Genomic DNA, 16838 nt, shown 5'->3' with positions numbered 1-16838 from the left:
GCCCCAGGAGCTATGGGGGGGGGTGCCTTGTTGGGGTGTGATGGCTGAAGTGTGGAGGCAGGGAGGCCAGGGAGGAGGCTCCCGAGCCATTCAGGCAAGAGGTTGACAGATGAGAACGCACGGGCCTTCAAAGCATCATTTGTGCCGTGTGTCCTGGGCCTTTCCAAGCTGAGGTCTGGATATTGAGCCATTTCCAGCTCTGTTGGCTGCTGGCCCATCGCCCTTCTCACTTTCCCCCTCATCCTCTGCCAGGCCACATCCATATCTAATGCCCCATTTCTTGCCCAGACACCTATCAAGTTAAGCAGGTGGAGATCTGTGTGTATATTAATACACCCCGTTCATTGCAACTCTCTCTTATATGATTTCGTTTGGGGTTTAAGGAGAGTCTCAGGCAAAGGAGAGAATAATCTAATTGACTTAGAGGATTAGAATTTGAGGCTGCCAGGCCCCACGTGAGGAGAATGTGAAGATGGTAATTAGTTCAATAAAATAAATGTGCCCAGCGTGGTTGTGCAATCACCCCAACCCGTCCCCTGCAATTCCTGCACCAGCTGGACTCTGGGGGTCTGGCTGGGAAACACACAAACAGACACAGAGCCAGCAATTCATGCAGACAGCATCACGCCAACAACGGCTCGAAGATATACAGACGCATAGTTAGCCGCCACCTGTGAACAGATCTCTGCCCTCGTTTCCTGCAGTTCTAGAAGGTGCAGACTTTTCTCTGTGGCCGCCAAGGCTCTGTATACTTGCTCTGCCCACCCCCTGGGCTCGTCTCATCTTGCTTGACTGCACCCTCTTCCCCTCCCAACCCTGGCTGCCTTTTGCCTCTTCATTCCTTCTCACCTTCAGGCTTTTGCACAGGCCAGTCCCTCCGCCTGGAAAGCTGTCCCCCTCTCTCTTCTTTTGGAGCTCAGCTCAGGGAAGCCTCCCTGGACCATGTGGCTCAGCCAGCACGCTTACTTTCCCCTGCTGGCTGTGTTTCAGTCTGTAATTATCCATTCATGTGAGTGTTTGCTGTATGCCTGTCTCCCCCAGAGGCTAGGGGCCGGGACTGTGTCTGACTGATTCACTGTTATATCTCCAGAGCCTAGCACAGAGCCTGGCACATAGCAGATGTCCAATAAATACTTACTGAGTGAGTATCACACACATAAACATATGCCCTGGCCGCTGCATCGTGGGTAAACCCATATGCAGATTTTTATACACGGACACGCCAACATGATGTGGGCCCCAAGCCTGTATATCAACATTCAGGGATGGATTACCCAATAAGCAACGCACCTGTGCTTACTTGTACTTATTTTCTAACCTATAGTGCACAATTTTACATGGGTTTCACCACATCTTTTACTACAGATTAGTAAGTAAACACAGTTAAGCCAGTGCACACCTCGCTTGCTGGTTTATCCGCCCTGCGTATGTGTACAGGTGATGTGAATGAGTGAGTGAAGGAGCTAGCGTGGGGACCATGGGGACCTGGGAAACTTGGGCCCTGTATCTAGAGAGACAGAAATTCAGAGGCAGAAATTCAGCCTCAATATTCCCATGTCTTCTAAAATCCTAATTTCAGTGGAATAACTCCTGGTTTTTAACTGTTGGGAACCAATTTGATTTTTAGAGAAATACCATGTGAGTCAAACAGTGCATGTCACCAGGCTGGGCAGCATCAGAGCCTATGGGGTCTCAGGTACTAGGGGAGGAAGTGCTGGCTGGCGGCTTTGAGGAGCTTGTTGGGAGTGGGGATGGGGATCCAGGTCTGTTGGAGTCGCCGTGTTAACCTTGGAAAGGTTCGGACTCTGAGTCAGCTGTGCTAAGAGCTGGGTTGGGAGGGGCCACCAAGGATTCAGAGGTGTAGCTAGGATATGGCAGGTATTGCACTGGCCCTGGGCACAAGATGCCCCTGAAGTTTCTCTCAACCTGGCATGGCCAGTGGCGTATCTCTGGAAAATGGCCTACGGCAAGCACTGACATCCCTCTGACATCCCTCTTTTAGATAACTTTACCATAATACCCTTTGCTTTCAGTTGATTCTGACTCATAGCAGCCCAATAGGACAGGGTAGAACCACCCATAGGGTTCCCAAGGAGTGGCTGGGGGACTAAGACTGCCGACCTTTTAGTTAGCAGACAAGCCATTAACCACTATGCCACCAGGGCTCTTTTATCACAATATCAGGTCAAAAATACAAGTCAAACTCATTAATCTCTTAATTAACACATTACCATGCTTGAGGAATGACGTTGGGCTGTATTGGGTTAATAGAAACTGCTCAGTGGTGCCACGTGCCAGGACAGGTGCAATACCCTAGATAGCCCACTGAAAGGATTGTGGGGACACAGTGGGGCAAGCACCTAGCATCCCTAGGAGCCTGAGTCCTGGTTCCAGGTCTGCCACCTCCCTGAGCCCCCTCTTTCCACAGTTAGCTGTTGTCTAAAGCATAAATGAAAACACTTTGGAAACTGTAAAGTACCATGGATTCAGCCCTGTGAATGACAGTGGCCACTAGGGCGGAAACTTGGTAATGCAAGCTTGTGAATCCTAAGACATCTTATTCCCAGTATGCGGGGGCTGGAGCAGTGAAAGGGGTCTGACTTCTCTGCAGGAAATAGGTGAGGGGGCAAGAAGAGCTCAGAATCCCACAGGGATATTGGAATATGGGAGAACAGGCATCCGTGGTAAAATAGTGATAATAATGATGATGACGATAGTAATAATAATAGCTGGTAACATTTATTGAGTGTCGACCATATGTCAGGAACCATGTGAGTACTTTATGTGAATTATCTCACTTAATTTAAGGACCCCTGGCCTAAAAACACCTCCCCTGGTAGCTACATATGCCAGAGTCCACCACTGGGGCCCCATTCCTCTGACTCTGGCAGATACTTCTGCTTATTGGCCATTTTCCCAGAGTCCTTTGGGAGCCCTGGTGGTGCAGTGGTTAAGAGCTCAGCTGCTAACCAAAAGGTCGGCAGTTCGAATCCACCAGCCGCTCCTTGGAAACCCTGTGGGACAGTGCTACCTTGTCCTTTAGGGTCACTATGAGTTACAGTCGACTCAATGGCAATGGGTTTTTAATTCCTTTGTGCTAGGATCTAGGTAAACTTACCGTTAACCAGTTTAGTAAGCAGAAATAGTTCCCAACTTACTAATTTTAAGACCAGGTGAAATTCTGTACATCTCTCTCCCCAGGGGACTCAGTGCTCCACAGTCTTCACCACCGTAAGTCCCTCCGTTGGTCTAACAGAAGTTCTTTGTGCTGTAGGTTCAGTCCATGTAACTGGCTTCAGTCTGAAGTAGCCGCAAGCAGCCTTGGTCCCAATAAACATGTGGCCCAGTGCACTGGCCTGCTCACTCTAGCCCCTCGCCCCCTCTTCAGCTAAGTCCTAAAAGCCAGCTGCAGCAGAAGAAGCCTCCAGGAAGCACTGTGCAGCTCCCAACCCTGAATCTCGATGAATTGTTCAAAGGCTGGTGGTTCTGCACGTAAAGTCAAGCTCCTGTCCACGCTACCTGGCTGCGGTACACGTGTGGCACACCTGTGTGGAAACCAAATGTTTCTGGTTAGGGGCGGAGGACTTGCCGGGGGTAGAAGAGTAAGGGCTGGGCCCCCTGGGGCAGCACATGGGGTCTGTGTCCTTCACAGAGGATTAACAAGCGGAGTGGTGGTTCACACTTCACTGTGGTTTTTTTTTTTTTATCTTCTGCTGTAGGCATTTCTGTCTTTTCTTAAAATTTCTGCAGCAGTGATCCGCAATATATGTAGGCCATTAAGTTCTGAAGCCCACAAGGGAGGAGAGACTCACGTGGAGTCAAAATCACCCTTGGAAGTCCCTTAAAACATCCATAGCATGGTGGCTTGCAGTTGGGAGCTGTGTTAAAGGCCATGATCACACACACTCAGGCCCTGCCCAGTCCAGTGTGGAAGATGGATATTAATCCAATAATCATACATGATAAAGTAAAATTACAGCAGTGACAATCAAGAGAAGGAGGCTGTCCAGGGCTCTGAAAGCTCTAAGTCAGGAGGGCTTTCCTGGAGAAGGTGTTATACTGAAATGAATACTGCAGGTGGCTAGGAGTTGGTGGGGAGACTTCACTGAGTATGTGTTTAGGGGAACTGCTAGAGGCTGGTGTAGCCGAGGAACAGGTGGGAACTCATAGAGGTGGGAGGGGGTGCTCAGCCAATGTGAGGAGCCATTGAAGGGCATTAAGTGGGGGGCATTTTGAAAAGATCTCTCTGGCTGTCATGGGAGAAGAGATTGGGAGGGGCCAGAGTGGACTTGGGGAAACTCTGGAGGAGGCTGGGTGATGATCCAGATGAGAGAAGCTGGGACCCTTCCTCAGCCAGTGCTGGGGGTCTGGACTCTGGAGAGAAGGGGGAGGGTCCAGTGATGTTTCGAGGAAAAACCAGTGGAATTTGAGAATGGCTTGTGCCAGGGGTGAGGAAGAGGCGGTGAGGACGATGACTTGGATCAGTCTTGCTGGAACGGGTGAGGTCTTCTGGGGCCCAGATTCGGAGAGACCCTGAGTTGGGTTTTGAACATGCTGAGGGACTGGGGAAGCAGCTGAGTGGAGACAATAGAGGCAAGCAGGGCAGGATTACCCAATAAGCTTGGGCCCAATTGTGCCTTCCCACCAATCTGCAGTGCACAGTTATACCTGTCCCCCACCATGGCAGTCGTGGTGAAACCCATGTGAGATTGATCACCATAGATTAGGAAGTAGGCAGTTAAGCCTTGTGCACCTTGCTCAGTGCAAGCAGGTGCATACCGTGTTTGGCTAATTTGCCCCTGGACACATGGATGTGGTGGAGCTCAGAGTGACCCTTATTTTACCCCACTCCAGCACCTTCCCGGGAGCTACCCACCTCATTCTTAGGCCTCAGCCATGAGGCCATATGTGGGAAAGGGCTGGCGTCATGGGCTGAAGTCAGAACCACTCATTCTTCCTGGCACAGCTGGGAGGAAAGGCCCCAGCCTGCCCATGAGCTGGCCGGGGCTGCCCCTACCATGCCAGTTAGGCCTGGGCCATGGGCTGAGCAGGGAGGAGCTGAGCCTGGTCCTGGCATGGACTTGGCCTTGTCTCTTTCAGCATAATTAGGTGCTTAATCGCACTGCTAAGCCCTGTCGATGCCTGCGCGAGGTGATTATGATTTACAGCCATGGCTGCTGCCTGGGGTCTCTTCTCGTGGCCTCTGCAGTCGTGCTGGGGGGCTGGGCCACAGGGTTTTCTGCACAGTTTGTGAATGATGAAATCCAACAGACTGCTCCCACTACCCCCAAGAAGCTGGGGCTGGGAAGTTGGGGCACCTCAAGATATCAGGGTTTGGAGGTCTAGGGAAGGAGGTGGGAGGGGGTGAGAAGACCAGCTTGTAGTTTACTGGTCATGGGAGGCTCTACAGGGATGAGGTTAAGGCCTCGACTCTGTCACCAGCTGGGTAGCCTTAGGCAAATCACTTCACCTCTCTAAGCCTCAGTTTCCTCGCCCCTATGACGGATACCCTAACAGTGGGATAGTGTGAAGTTTTAAATAAGACTTAGGAGGTTTTAGCACAGTGCCTCACAGTGATTGCAGGCTCCATAAACACTCGCCGCCGCCATTACTGTCACTGTGGCTGCTGCTTTTGTATCTGCCTTCTCCAGATTGCTGGTAGAAGCAGAGACCACTGGGGCTGAGGTTTGTCATTGCCCTTTTTCCCATTGGAAAGCAGCTTACTGAGTTACTTGATTGCTGGTTTGGGGTCTGGGTTCTCCCTAGACCGTGAGCCCTTGCAGGCAGTGCTGGGGTCCCCTGTTTGCAGCTGTATCCCCAGCCCCCAGCTCAGGGTCGGTGCTCACTAAATGTAGCACGAATGGATGAATCCAGCCCAGAACAATCAAGGCCAGGGGGCTGATGACTTTTCAGGGTCAGACCCAGCCTCCCAATGCCCCCTTGGGTGCTCCCTGTCCCCTCTCCCTCTGAGACATCTGGTTTGCTGGCAGAGGGGGTGACAGGGCTGGAGGAGAGCTGACTGTCCCTGGGGAGAGCAGCTCAGGCCTGCGTTCCCACTTGGAGAATGGGAGGGTGGCTTCCCCTATCCCCCAGGCTGGGCGGAGCATGGGCAGGGGGGTAGGCTGCGCCTGGTGCTCCCTCCCTGGGATCTGCTCTGCTCCCAATGCTTCCCATTATTACTCCATTAGCGCCTTGTAGGGTTGACAAATGAAGGATAATTAATATCCGTGAGGGAAACAGATGTTGAGGTAATTCACTCCCTGCTGTGCATTTGCAACAGCACGGCCTAACTCTGCCCCGAGAGCCTGGCAGGACAGCAGGACCTCTCTGTGCCCTTGGTCTGAGGTGATGGAGTTAGCAGGACAGGAGGGCCTCCCGCTGGGCTGAGCCCTGGCACCTGGTTGGGGGGATGCCCAGGTCTCACCCCCACACCAAGAGAGGCACCTGGGAGAGCTTCCCACTGCTTGCTATTGGGAAGTTCTGCCTGTGTCCCACCTTGGTCCCTCCTGCTGTACCAGAAGCCTGTGTCTACCTGCTCCGTGGGGGATGGTGACCAGCCCAGGAAGGCTCAGGGTAAAGCAGGGTGGGCCAGGCTCCCAGCTGCTGCCCACCTGCCCTCTTCCTTTCTGAAGCCTGGGGAGTCAGTTTGTGGTCTTGCAGGGGCAAGGGGTCTGCCAGCTCTGGGTGACCCTCTGTGGGCCTGTCGCACCATCCAGAGGGTTAGAGTGAATGGAGTCAGGCCTGGGTTTGATCCCCAGCTCTGCCACCCACTGCCTCAGTGCCCTGGGTCACTTCTTTTGGAGCCTAGGTTTTGCCACCTATAAATGGGCATACACATGGGTATGTGACCTAAAATTTGGAAGCATGACATCCGGGCACCCTTCAGCTGAAGAAAGAAGGAAGTGGAGTGAGTCCATTCATTCACAAATGTTTTATTATTAGTGTTATTATTTAGTGAGTGCCAGGCCCCATAGTGGTCACTAAGCTGAACAAAACAGATACTCTTCCTGCTCTCATGGAAGTTATGGTTTAACCAGGAAGAGAAACAAAAAATCAAGTCAACAGGCAAATAAATGATTCAAATTGAAACAACTGCTATGAAGGAAATACCCAGGGAGTCATAGGGGGATTAAAGGCTTCTTGGAGGAGGTAACTTACGTTTGAGAATGACAGGGAGCTGACCTGGTGAAGAGAGATGGGGAACAAACAGCACCCAGAGAGACCAGCCTTGCAAAGGCCGTGAGGTCAGAAAGAGCTTGGCATTTGGGAGAAAAGAGGCCAGGGAGGCCAGAGCTAATTAGTAAGATGGTTAGAAATCACATGCGCCCAGCGCAGGCCCTGAAACACATCTGCAGAATGAATGCTTCCCTTGGGGACTGTCCTCTTTCTCCTCCTGGACCTCTCACCCAGTGAAAGCTGGCTTCCCCCTCCAGGACCTGGGACTTGGTAGGAACAGGCCAGCTGTTCTCCCAGGAAGAGGGGCCAGTGGGGACCATGGAACAAACCTGTTTGGGAAGGTGTTACCACCTGGCAGTTGGGGACTTAGCTACACTCTTTTGTCTAGTTTGGGTGAGGGCTTTGGGAGGCAGGGCTTATTTTACCTCTAAGCAAGAAGGGGCTGGGGAAGAATGGAACCCACACCCTACCCCACCATCAAAGTACTCTCCAAAGGTCCAACTTCCTTTAAAAAAAAAAACTTTCAATTTTGAAATTATTATAGACTCACAGGAAGTTGTAAAATAGATCAGACTCCTGTATACTCTTCACCCAGCTTCCCCCAATGATGTTATCTTCCATAACTGTCCATCTGCCTTTTTTTTTTTTTTCTTTTGGCCATAGACCTTTTTCTTTTTCAACTGAAAAAAATCCACAGCTTTATGTCCATAGCATATTTATTTATAAGAGCTCTAATCTGGAAACTACTCAAATGTCCATCAACAGGTGGCTGGGTAAACAAATTACTGTATATTCATCTGACAGACTATTACACAGCAATGAAAAAGAACAAACGGACACAATGTGGAGGAATCTCACTGATACTATGTGGGGTGAAAGGAGTCAGGCACGAAAGAGGTCAAGAACAGGCAAAATTAATCTATGGTGCCATCACTGCTAGGTGCCATTGAGTCGATTCCTAGTGACCTCACGTGACGGAGTAGAAGTGCCCCATAGGCTATAGTCTTTACAGGAGCAGATTGGCAGGTCTTTTCTCCTGCAGAGCAGCTGGCGGGTTTGAACTGCTGATCTTTCAGTTAGCAGCTGAGTGCTTAACCATTGCACCAACATGGCTCCTAATCTATGGTGCTAGAAGTCATGAAAGTAATTAATGCGGGTTGGGGTGGGTATTGGCTAGTAGGGAGCACAAGGGTACACCCCAGAGGATGATAAACGTTCAGGCCTTGCTCTGGATGGTGGTTACGTAGGTATACACACATGCAAATTTTCATCAAGCTGTACACTCAACATGTGTGCACTTTACTGTAAGCTAAACCTGAATTTAAAAATAAAGTGTAAAGAATCCAATAAAAAAGAACAAAGAGAAAGCCATTGTTGAGTACAAAGACAAATACACTATTGGGAAGGGTGTTGTTTATCCTTACAAATAAACAAGCACCCTGCTCCTTCGACTGGGGTGAACAGTTAACATCATGATGTATGGTGAAACTGTGAAAGCTGGAACTCCACGGAACTGCCTTGTTTTTCCAGGTCTCACAAGTTTTCCACCGGTGACAGGGTGGAAAACTTTTCTATTATTTGTTTTAGGGGAAAATATTTGAGTTTTCCTTCCCTGATAGGTTTTTGCCTTACACAGCTTCTGGTTTTCTCAGGTTTTACTGTATTTCTAAGCAGCTTTATTTTTTTAAAGAACGTTTCAGGCCAAGCGAAGATTTTCCTTTCCGGACTAGCCCAGGTGCACTCCCCTCCCCTGTGCCCTGCCCCAGGGACAACTGCTGTGAGGCCACTGTGTCTCCTCTCTTCTGTTTTTAAACTTCTACACACAGAAAACTCCAAAACCAGTAAAATGTGTGTGTGTGTGTGTGTGTGTGTGCTTATTTACGTAAATGGCATCATACTACAGGATTGTTTTGCAATGAGATTTTTTCACTTCCTGTAGGTTATTGGACAAGCTCTGGTGACGCAGCGGTCAGGTACTCCGCTTCGAACCAGAGGGTCACCTATTCAAACCCACCAGCTGCCCTGTAGGAGAAAGATGTGGTGGTCTGCTTCTGTAAAGATTACAGCCTTGGAAATCCTGTGGGGCAGTTCTACTCTGTCCTGTGTGAGCTGGAATTGACTCAATGGCCGTGGGTTTTGATAGGTTATTGAGCTCCAGCCTGGCTGTTATTGTTGTTGTTAGGTGCCCTTGAGTCATTTCGACTGATACTGACCCCATGTGACAGAGTAGAATTGTCCGATAGGGTAACTTGTATGGAAGCTGTAACCTGTATGGAAGTAGATCACTGGGTCTTTCTACTGCAGAGTGGCTGGGTGGGTTCGAACCGCCAACCTTTTGGTTAGCAGCCAAGCACATAATCCTCTAGCATGCCTAAGATCTAGTTTATTCTTCTTAACCACTGTGTAGTACTCCAGTGAATGACTAACCACTGACTATCCATTCTGTTGATGGACATTAAAGTTGCTCTTACCTTTTTGCTATTTAACTCACCCTTGGGCAGAACCTCCTTGTGTCCTTGTGTGGGTGTCTTTGGGGCCCCAGCTCTAGGACCCCAGGACTCCCTGTTTTCCTGCTGCTAAAAAAAAAAAGCCCAATGGACAGGTCACGGTCTCTCTGTCGCCCCCAGGTGGTCAAGGTGGTGGGCAGCAACATCTCCCACAAGCTACGCCTGTCCCGGGTTAAGCCCACAGACGAGGGTACCTATGAGTGCCGTGTCATCGACTTCAGTGACGGCAAGGCCCGACACCACAAGGTCAAGGCCTACCTGCGGGTGCAGCCAGGCGAGAACTCCGTCCTGCACCTGCCTGAAGCCCCACCTGCTGCGCCAGCCCCACCGCCCCCCAAGCCAGGCAAGGAGCTGCGGAAGCGCTCGGTGGATGAGGAGGCCTGCAGCCTCTAGACTGATGCCCCACCCTGCCCACCTGCCCGGCTGTGCCCCTCCTGCTGTACAGAGTGCATGAGGAGCTGCTGGACTGCCGGGGAGGCGACTGGCAGGTCTCGCCACCTCCCCGTCCCCAAGACTGCCTGTGGCCACCACGTCGGCCCTCTGCCCACCATCCCTTTGCTCAGCATGTAAGCCCCCCAATCCTTCCTTTTCAGACCCCTGTGGTGACCTGGCTTGGAGAAGGTAACCCTGGGCACCAAGGGGGCGACCTCCCTGAAAGCTGCGGTGGGGGGCCGTGCCGGGCCTGGGCTGCTCCCATTCTGTCACCAGCTTCAATGAAGTCCAGTGTTTCTCGCTTTGCTTGCTTGTCTCCCATCCTGTCCTGAGCCGGGGCTTCCCAGCCTTACTCTCCCTCCTTCCTACCACCCCCCACTTGGCCCTGGGGGTGGACAAAGTGACCCCCTCCTCGAATCTGGACTTGACTCCTCTGAGCAGAACTAGGAGCTCTCGCCCGCAAAGAACTGGGCCACAGAGCCCCCGGGAGGGGCTTGTTCTGGGGCTATGGCCTAAATTAGCAGGACCGCCTACAGGGGCCTTGGGAGGGGCTGGAGGAGCCCCACTGCCTCCCCTTACCTAAGAAACAGCTCCAGGTTCCCAGGAAGCGGGGAACCAAGAACTTCTGCCCGTCATACAGCAAGTCAGAAGGGAGGGCCCTTTCCCTCTGACCCCACTGCCCCAGGCAGAGTTTTGCACCAGCAGGCCCCCCTTCACGGACTCTTAGGAGTCCCCCTCTGCCAGCTCCCAAAGTCCCAGCTCCCTCTTGGGGCCCATGCCAAGTCCACCCAAGGGTCTGGGGCTTTTTGGAGCCAGGGTCCCCCATTACCAACTCCCTCACAATTCCTGATCAGGGGGATACCCGCCGCCTGGTGATTTGTAAATATTTCTATCTGGTCCAACGCCCCCTTAGAACTGGCTCAAACCTCTGGCCGCCCCGCAGTGATGGAGTGGGGGATATGGGAGAGGCCAAGGACTTTGCCTAGGGGTGTCTGGGCTGCCCTGTATACATGATCCAATCTGTGACTACCAGCCAACCTGAATAAAGTGGTTTAAAAGGACCCCTGGGCAGTGTCTTTCTGGGGCATCATGCCTGGGAGCATGGTATTGCAGGGGAAGGGAGAGGAGGGCTGGCCAGCCCATATACAGCATCTTCTTGCTTCTGCTCTCTGCCCCTCCAAGCAGGGTCTGGCTGTGGGGTATAGAAGACAAGAGCTGGGGAGTGGGGTGCCTAGGGAGAGGGTAAAAGAAAACCAGCCTTTGTCCAGCTCCAAACCAATCACCAGGTGCTTCAATTATTCTTTGATTTTGAGATAATCATGCGTACAATGGTGCATAAACATGTTTACACAGCTTCGTGAATAATTATAAAGCAAATATCCATGTAGCTCCCACCTATCAAATATAGCACAGAACAGCGCCCACTCCCCCAGCCCCAAATGTCTTCCCACTCATACCCCTCCCCTTCGTTTTAGAGTTAATCACCACCCTGACTTTTATGGTAATCCCATTCTTGATGTTCTTTTTATAGCTTGACTACCTTTATGTATGTAGTTGTCTTAGTTACCTTAGTTACCCAGTGCTGCTATAACAGAAATACAAGTGGATGCTTTAACAGAAGTATATTCTCTCCCAGTCCAGTAGGCTAGATATCCGAATTCAGGGCACCAGCTCCCGGGGAAGGCTTTCTCCCTCTGTCTGCTTTGGGGGAAGGTCCTTGTCATCAATCTTCCCTTGGTCCAGGAGCTTTTCTGCACAGGGACCCCAGTGGGTCCAAAGGATGCGCTCTGCTCCTGGCACTACTTTCTTGGTGGTATTAGGTCCCCTGTCTCTCTGCTCACTTCTCTTTTATATCTCAAAAGAGATTGACTCAAAATACAATCTAATCTTGTAGATTGAGTCCTTTCTTGTTAACATAACTGCCTCTAATCCTGCCTCATTAATGTCATAGAGGCAGGATTTACAACACACAGGAAAATCACATCAGATCACAAAATGGCAGAAAATCACATAATACTGGGAATCATGGCCTAGCCAAGCTGACACACACTTCTGGGGGACACAATTCAATCCATGACAGTAGTCTTAATATATTTGAGTTTTGTCTGTTTTTTTTTTTTTTTAACCTTATATGCATAGAATCACACCGTATCTATTCTTGCATGCAACATTGTATTTGTGAGATTCACCCATGTTGTTGTGTGTGTCTGTGATTTTTTCATTTTCATTGCTGTACAATAATTCCCTGTATGAAGACCCCACAGCTGATCAGTGTGTTTGTCCATTCTACTGTTGACAAGAACTTGGGAGCGTGTTCCTGCCTCGGTGCTATTACTAACAACACTGCTCTGAGCATTCTAGCCCTGTCTCTCCTGGTGTATAAAACCATGAGATTCTGTCAGGTGGATTTGCCAGGATGGAGGTTTAGGCACTTTATTTTAGGAGTCTCATTTTCTCCTGTCAGGCTCCACCATCCCCTATTACAGTGGAGGAAACAGGCTCAGAGAGGTTAAAGAGCTTGCCCAAGGTCACACAGCCGATAAGCTTGTATCCCCCTCACCCCTAAAGCCCGTGTATCCTGCTTGGCTGAATCTGGACCCCTGCCTCTACAGCATCTCCCTGCCTCCCCTGCTGTGCCCTCGGCTCAGGACTCTCCTCAGCTCATCCCAGCCCAGGGGTCCCATCTGTCAAGGTCCTGCCTGAGGGCATGTCAGTCCAGGGCTCTCAGGTCAAGCCTTCGTAGCCAGTATGGCTGGCTGTCTCTCCTCTGTGCACCTGCAGAAATCATGGGCACCCATCACACTGGGCCTGGGGCATCTGCCTGTCCCAGGTCTCCCCCACAGCCAGACTGAGCAAGCCTCCCCTAGGGCAGGGAGCAGGAACTGCTGAGATGATGACTGATGTCTGTTGAGCACTTACCATGTCCCGACCCTGTGCTGACCCCTACAGTTGTCCCTAAGGGAGGGTTGTACCCAATTTTCAGAAGAGGAAATGGAGGTTCGGAGACGGGAGGGTTGGAGGATAGAAGGATGAGGACACAGATAAAAAATGGTGGGGCGCAGGCAGGGTTCTGGAACTGCCGTAGAATTCAAGTGTCCCAGGGCTGGCTGGTCTGTGACCTGTGGTCCCCTTGGGCTGGTGACCAGACTTTATTCAAAGGATGTGGTCCCCTGCAGAAATCTCCAAGTACAAAGCAGGTCCTGAAAGGCCCGGGTTCCTCTGGGAGGGTCTAGGGGGTAAAGGCTCAGGTTTGAGTGGTAACAATACTCAAGGGTCCTGAGCGCCTACTATGTGCCAAGCACCAGTGAAGGGCTTTCCATGCAGGATCTCATTTCACCCTCCCAGGGGCCTGCGTCCCCTCTCTGGTTTCCTTCTCCCTCAGGAGGTTCCCACTTCCTTGGAGGAATCCTTGCTCCAGTGGGAAGGCAGCCCAGGGGAGGGGAAAGACACTGGATTAGAATCCTGCCTCTGCCCATCCTTGGTGCAGGGCCTCAGGCAGGGCTCTTCATCTCTCTGAGCCTCAGTTTCCTTTTCTGTAAAATGGAGATGCTCCCAGGGAAATGCAAATGAAAACCACAATGAGATACTACTTCATACCCACGGTGGGGGGGGGGCGGACCCAAACCCAGTGCCGTCGAGTCGATTCCGACTCATAGCAACCCGATAGGACAGAGTAGAACTACCCCCATAGAGTTTCCAAGGAGCACCTGGCGGATTCGAACTGCCGACCCTTTGGTTAGCAGCCATAGCACTTAATCACACACCGCCAGGGTTTCCCCTCATACCCACTAGGATGGCTGCAATCAAAAAGACAGATAACAAGTATTGATGAAGATGAGGAGAAATCGGAGCCCTCACACATTGCAGGTAAAATCCACTGCCATGAAGTCATTTCCAACTCATATAGACCCCGTAGGACTGAACGGCCCTGTAGGGTTTCCAAGGCTGCAGGAAAGCAGACTGTCACATCTTTCTCCTGTGGAGCGACTGGTAGGTTGAACAGCCAAGCATTTAACTGCTGCACCACCAGGGGAATGTAAAATGGGGCAGCTGCTTTGGAAAAGAGTTTAGCAGTTCCCTGAAAGGTTTGACATAGGGTTACCCTCATGTTTGGTAGAGGGTTAGTGAAAATGAGGGAAACCCTCACTGAGATAGACTGATACAGTAGCCGTAACAATAGACTCAAATACACCAAACATCATGAAGATAGCACAGGACAGGGCAGCATTTCCTTCTGTTATACGTAAGGTCGCCATGAGTTGGAGATGACTTAGTGGCCACTAACAACAATCATAGGATCCAGCAATTCCATGTCCACAGAAAAGCTTGTACGTGAACGATCATGGCAGCATTATTCATAATAACCCCAAAATGGAAACAACCCAAATGTTTACCCATTGATTAACAGATAAAATGTGGTACGCGCATATGATAGAATAAAAAAAGAATGAAGTACTGATATGTGCCACAACATGGATGGACCACGAAAACATCATGCTAAATGAAAGAAGCCAGACACAAAAGGTCACACATTGTATGATTCCATTTATATGAAACGTCCATATAGAGGCAGAAAGTAGACTGATGGTTGCCAGGGGCTGGGGGGTTGGACGAGTAGGGATTGAGTGCTAAGGGGTTTGGGGCTTTTGGGGGATGATGAAAATGTTCTAGAAATAGGCAGAGACGATGGTCGCACAACTGTAAATCTACTGCACATTTTAAATGAGTATGTGAATGTATCTCAACAAATCTGTTAAAAACACAACCCAGGATGCTGTAAAGATAGCATGGTGCCCACATTGCCAGCACCAGGCACATGGGAGGCGCTCAGGCAAGGCTGGCCCCCTGTTGATGTTGTGTGGTTTTTATTGGGAGCCAGAGACAAGCTGTGCTGACCTCAGTGCGTGGCTGGCTGGTGGCAGTGGAGAAACACAAGACCTGGGGGAGAGAAGCCCAGGCCCTGATCCAAAGGCTCAGAGAAACCTCCAGGCACCCCAGGGTGGTTGCAAGCCACTGTCTGCTTTCACCCCTGCAAGAGAATCACCTGCAGGGGGTGCCTGTTATAAACTCAGATGTCTCCGCCCCTCCTTTCAGATTCCCACCATCAGCAACCATAGTCAGCTAGTGCCCCCAGGTGGTTCTCATGATGGAGAGAAAGGGGGAACCTGGGCCAGGGGTGGCTTCCCACACATACTCTTGCTCCTGAGTTGCTCCAGCATCCCTCCCCTCACCCCCAGCTCTCTTGGGTCTCCAAGGCCCTAAATTCTGGCCCAAACCCCAACCACTCTGGCTGTCTGGACCCCCTCAGGTGTGAGCCCTCTGGGGACTCCCCTCCTAACCCTCAGTTCCAGAACTTCTCTTTCCCTCTCCCTACTGGGTAGGATAGCCTGCCATCTGCCCTGCACACACACATTCCAGCAACTGGATGGTGGAAACTGCCAGCAAGGACAAGGCCTTTGCTACCATTCTTGGTCCCTCATGCTGGGATTCAAGGTCTATGCCAGGGATGTCCCATTTCAGAAGGTGAGAAGAGTGTCCAGTAAGTATCAGCCAGGTGGGTTGGGCCCTTGCAGTTCACCACAGGACTGATCTCACTCCTAGTCCCTGGCCAGTGCTGGGGACAGGCTGTGTGATGAGCTACATAGCTACGTATCACATTTTATCTGTTAATCAGAAAGTTCTCAACTTTCTTTCCCATTCCCTTGATTTCATTTATGGGCCAGTGCCACACTGTTTTAATTATTATAGCTTTTAAAATATATTCTAAGACTGTTTTCCACTCCTCTCTCCATTTACTTTTTGTTTCCAGAAATTTCTTGGCTCTTCTTTGTTCTTTGCTTTTCCATACGAACTTTAGAATCACCTTATCTATTTAAAAAAATTCTATTGTTATTCTAGACATTTGGGTTGTTTCCATTTTTGGGTTATTATGAATAATGCTGCCATGATCGTTCACGTACAAGCTTTTCTGTGGACATAGAATTGCTGGATCATACGGTTGTTGTTAGTGGCCACTAAGTCAGCTCCAACTCATGGCGACCTTATGCATAACAGAAGGAAATGCTGCCCTGTCCTGTGCTATCCTCAGGATGTTTGGTATATTTGAGTCTATTGTGGCTACTGTATCAATCTGTCTCCTTGAGCTACATAGGGGGATGAGCTACATAGAGGGATGAGGACATCCCCAAAGTCAGCCCCAGCACCTCAGCGAGGACTAGCCGGAAGGCTGGTCCCAGGGAAGAGGAAGGGACTCAGGAGCCCCCTCAGGGACCCTGGAGATGGGTGTGGATGGCTGGCCTCCCAGGCCCCCACCTCTCCTGAACCCAGTCATCTGAGTCACAGGGAGCTTGTGAGTGGGGCTCCATCCCTGGAGATTCTGATCCAATAGGTCTAGAAAGAAGCCCAGGAATCTGTATGTCCAACAGGAACCCCCAGGGCTCCTTCAGACCAAAGGACTATAATTCAAGAAATATTGCCACATGTAATCTTTTAAAGAAATAGATATAAGTAACTAAAAAAGAAAACTTTTTATAACAGTGGCTGTTTGTTTCACTTTGCTTCTTACCAGTTTTAGCAGATACAGCTCCTTTTTGCTACTAACTGAAGAGCACTGCAGCCCAGGGATCAGCCACAATTACTCCACCCACTTGCCTACCGAAGGGCATCTAAGTTACAGCTAATAATTTGCTGTTACATCCAATGGTTCCCTGAGTAGGCTTCCAA

The 16838-nt window shown here is 50.5% G+C and overlaps 2 protein-coding genes across 2 annotated transcripts in view; one reads left to right on the top strand and one right to left on the bottom strand.

Annotated features, from left to right (window-relative positions):
- VSTM2L (V-set and transmembrane domain containing 2 like) overlaps positions 1-11159 on the top strand; it is a 37470-nt gene extending 26311 nt beyond the window's left edge. The window contains exon 4 of the mRNA XM_049869641.1: positions 9804-11159. Coding sequence (XP_049725598.1) covers positions 9804-10076 — 273 coding nt within the window. The 3' untranslated portion in view covers positions 10077-11159. The remainder of the gene's footprint in view (positions 1-9803) is intronic.
- TTI1 (TELO2 interacting protein 1) overlaps positions 2510-16838 on the bottom strand; it is an 89599-nt gene continuing 75270 nt past the window's right edge. Inside the window, exon 8 of the mRNA XM_049869634.1 lies at positions 2510-3545. Coding sequence (XP_049725591.1) covers positions 3389-3545 — 157 coding nt within the window. The 3' untranslated portion in view covers positions 2510-3388. The remainder of the gene's footprint in view (positions 3546-16838) is intronic.

This window comes from Elephas maximus, chromosome 25, assembly GCF_024166365.1.
Source record: "Elephas maximus indicus isolate mEleMax1 chromosome 25, mEleMax1 primary haplotype, whole genome shotgun sequence".
NCBI classification, from domain to species: domain Eukaryota; kingdom Metazoa; phylum Chordata; class Mammalia; order Proboscidea; family Elephantidae; genus Elephas; species Elephas maximus.
The sequence above is the reverse complement of the archived record's forward strand: the minus strand, read 5'-3'. Positions and strand labels throughout refer to the sequence as shown.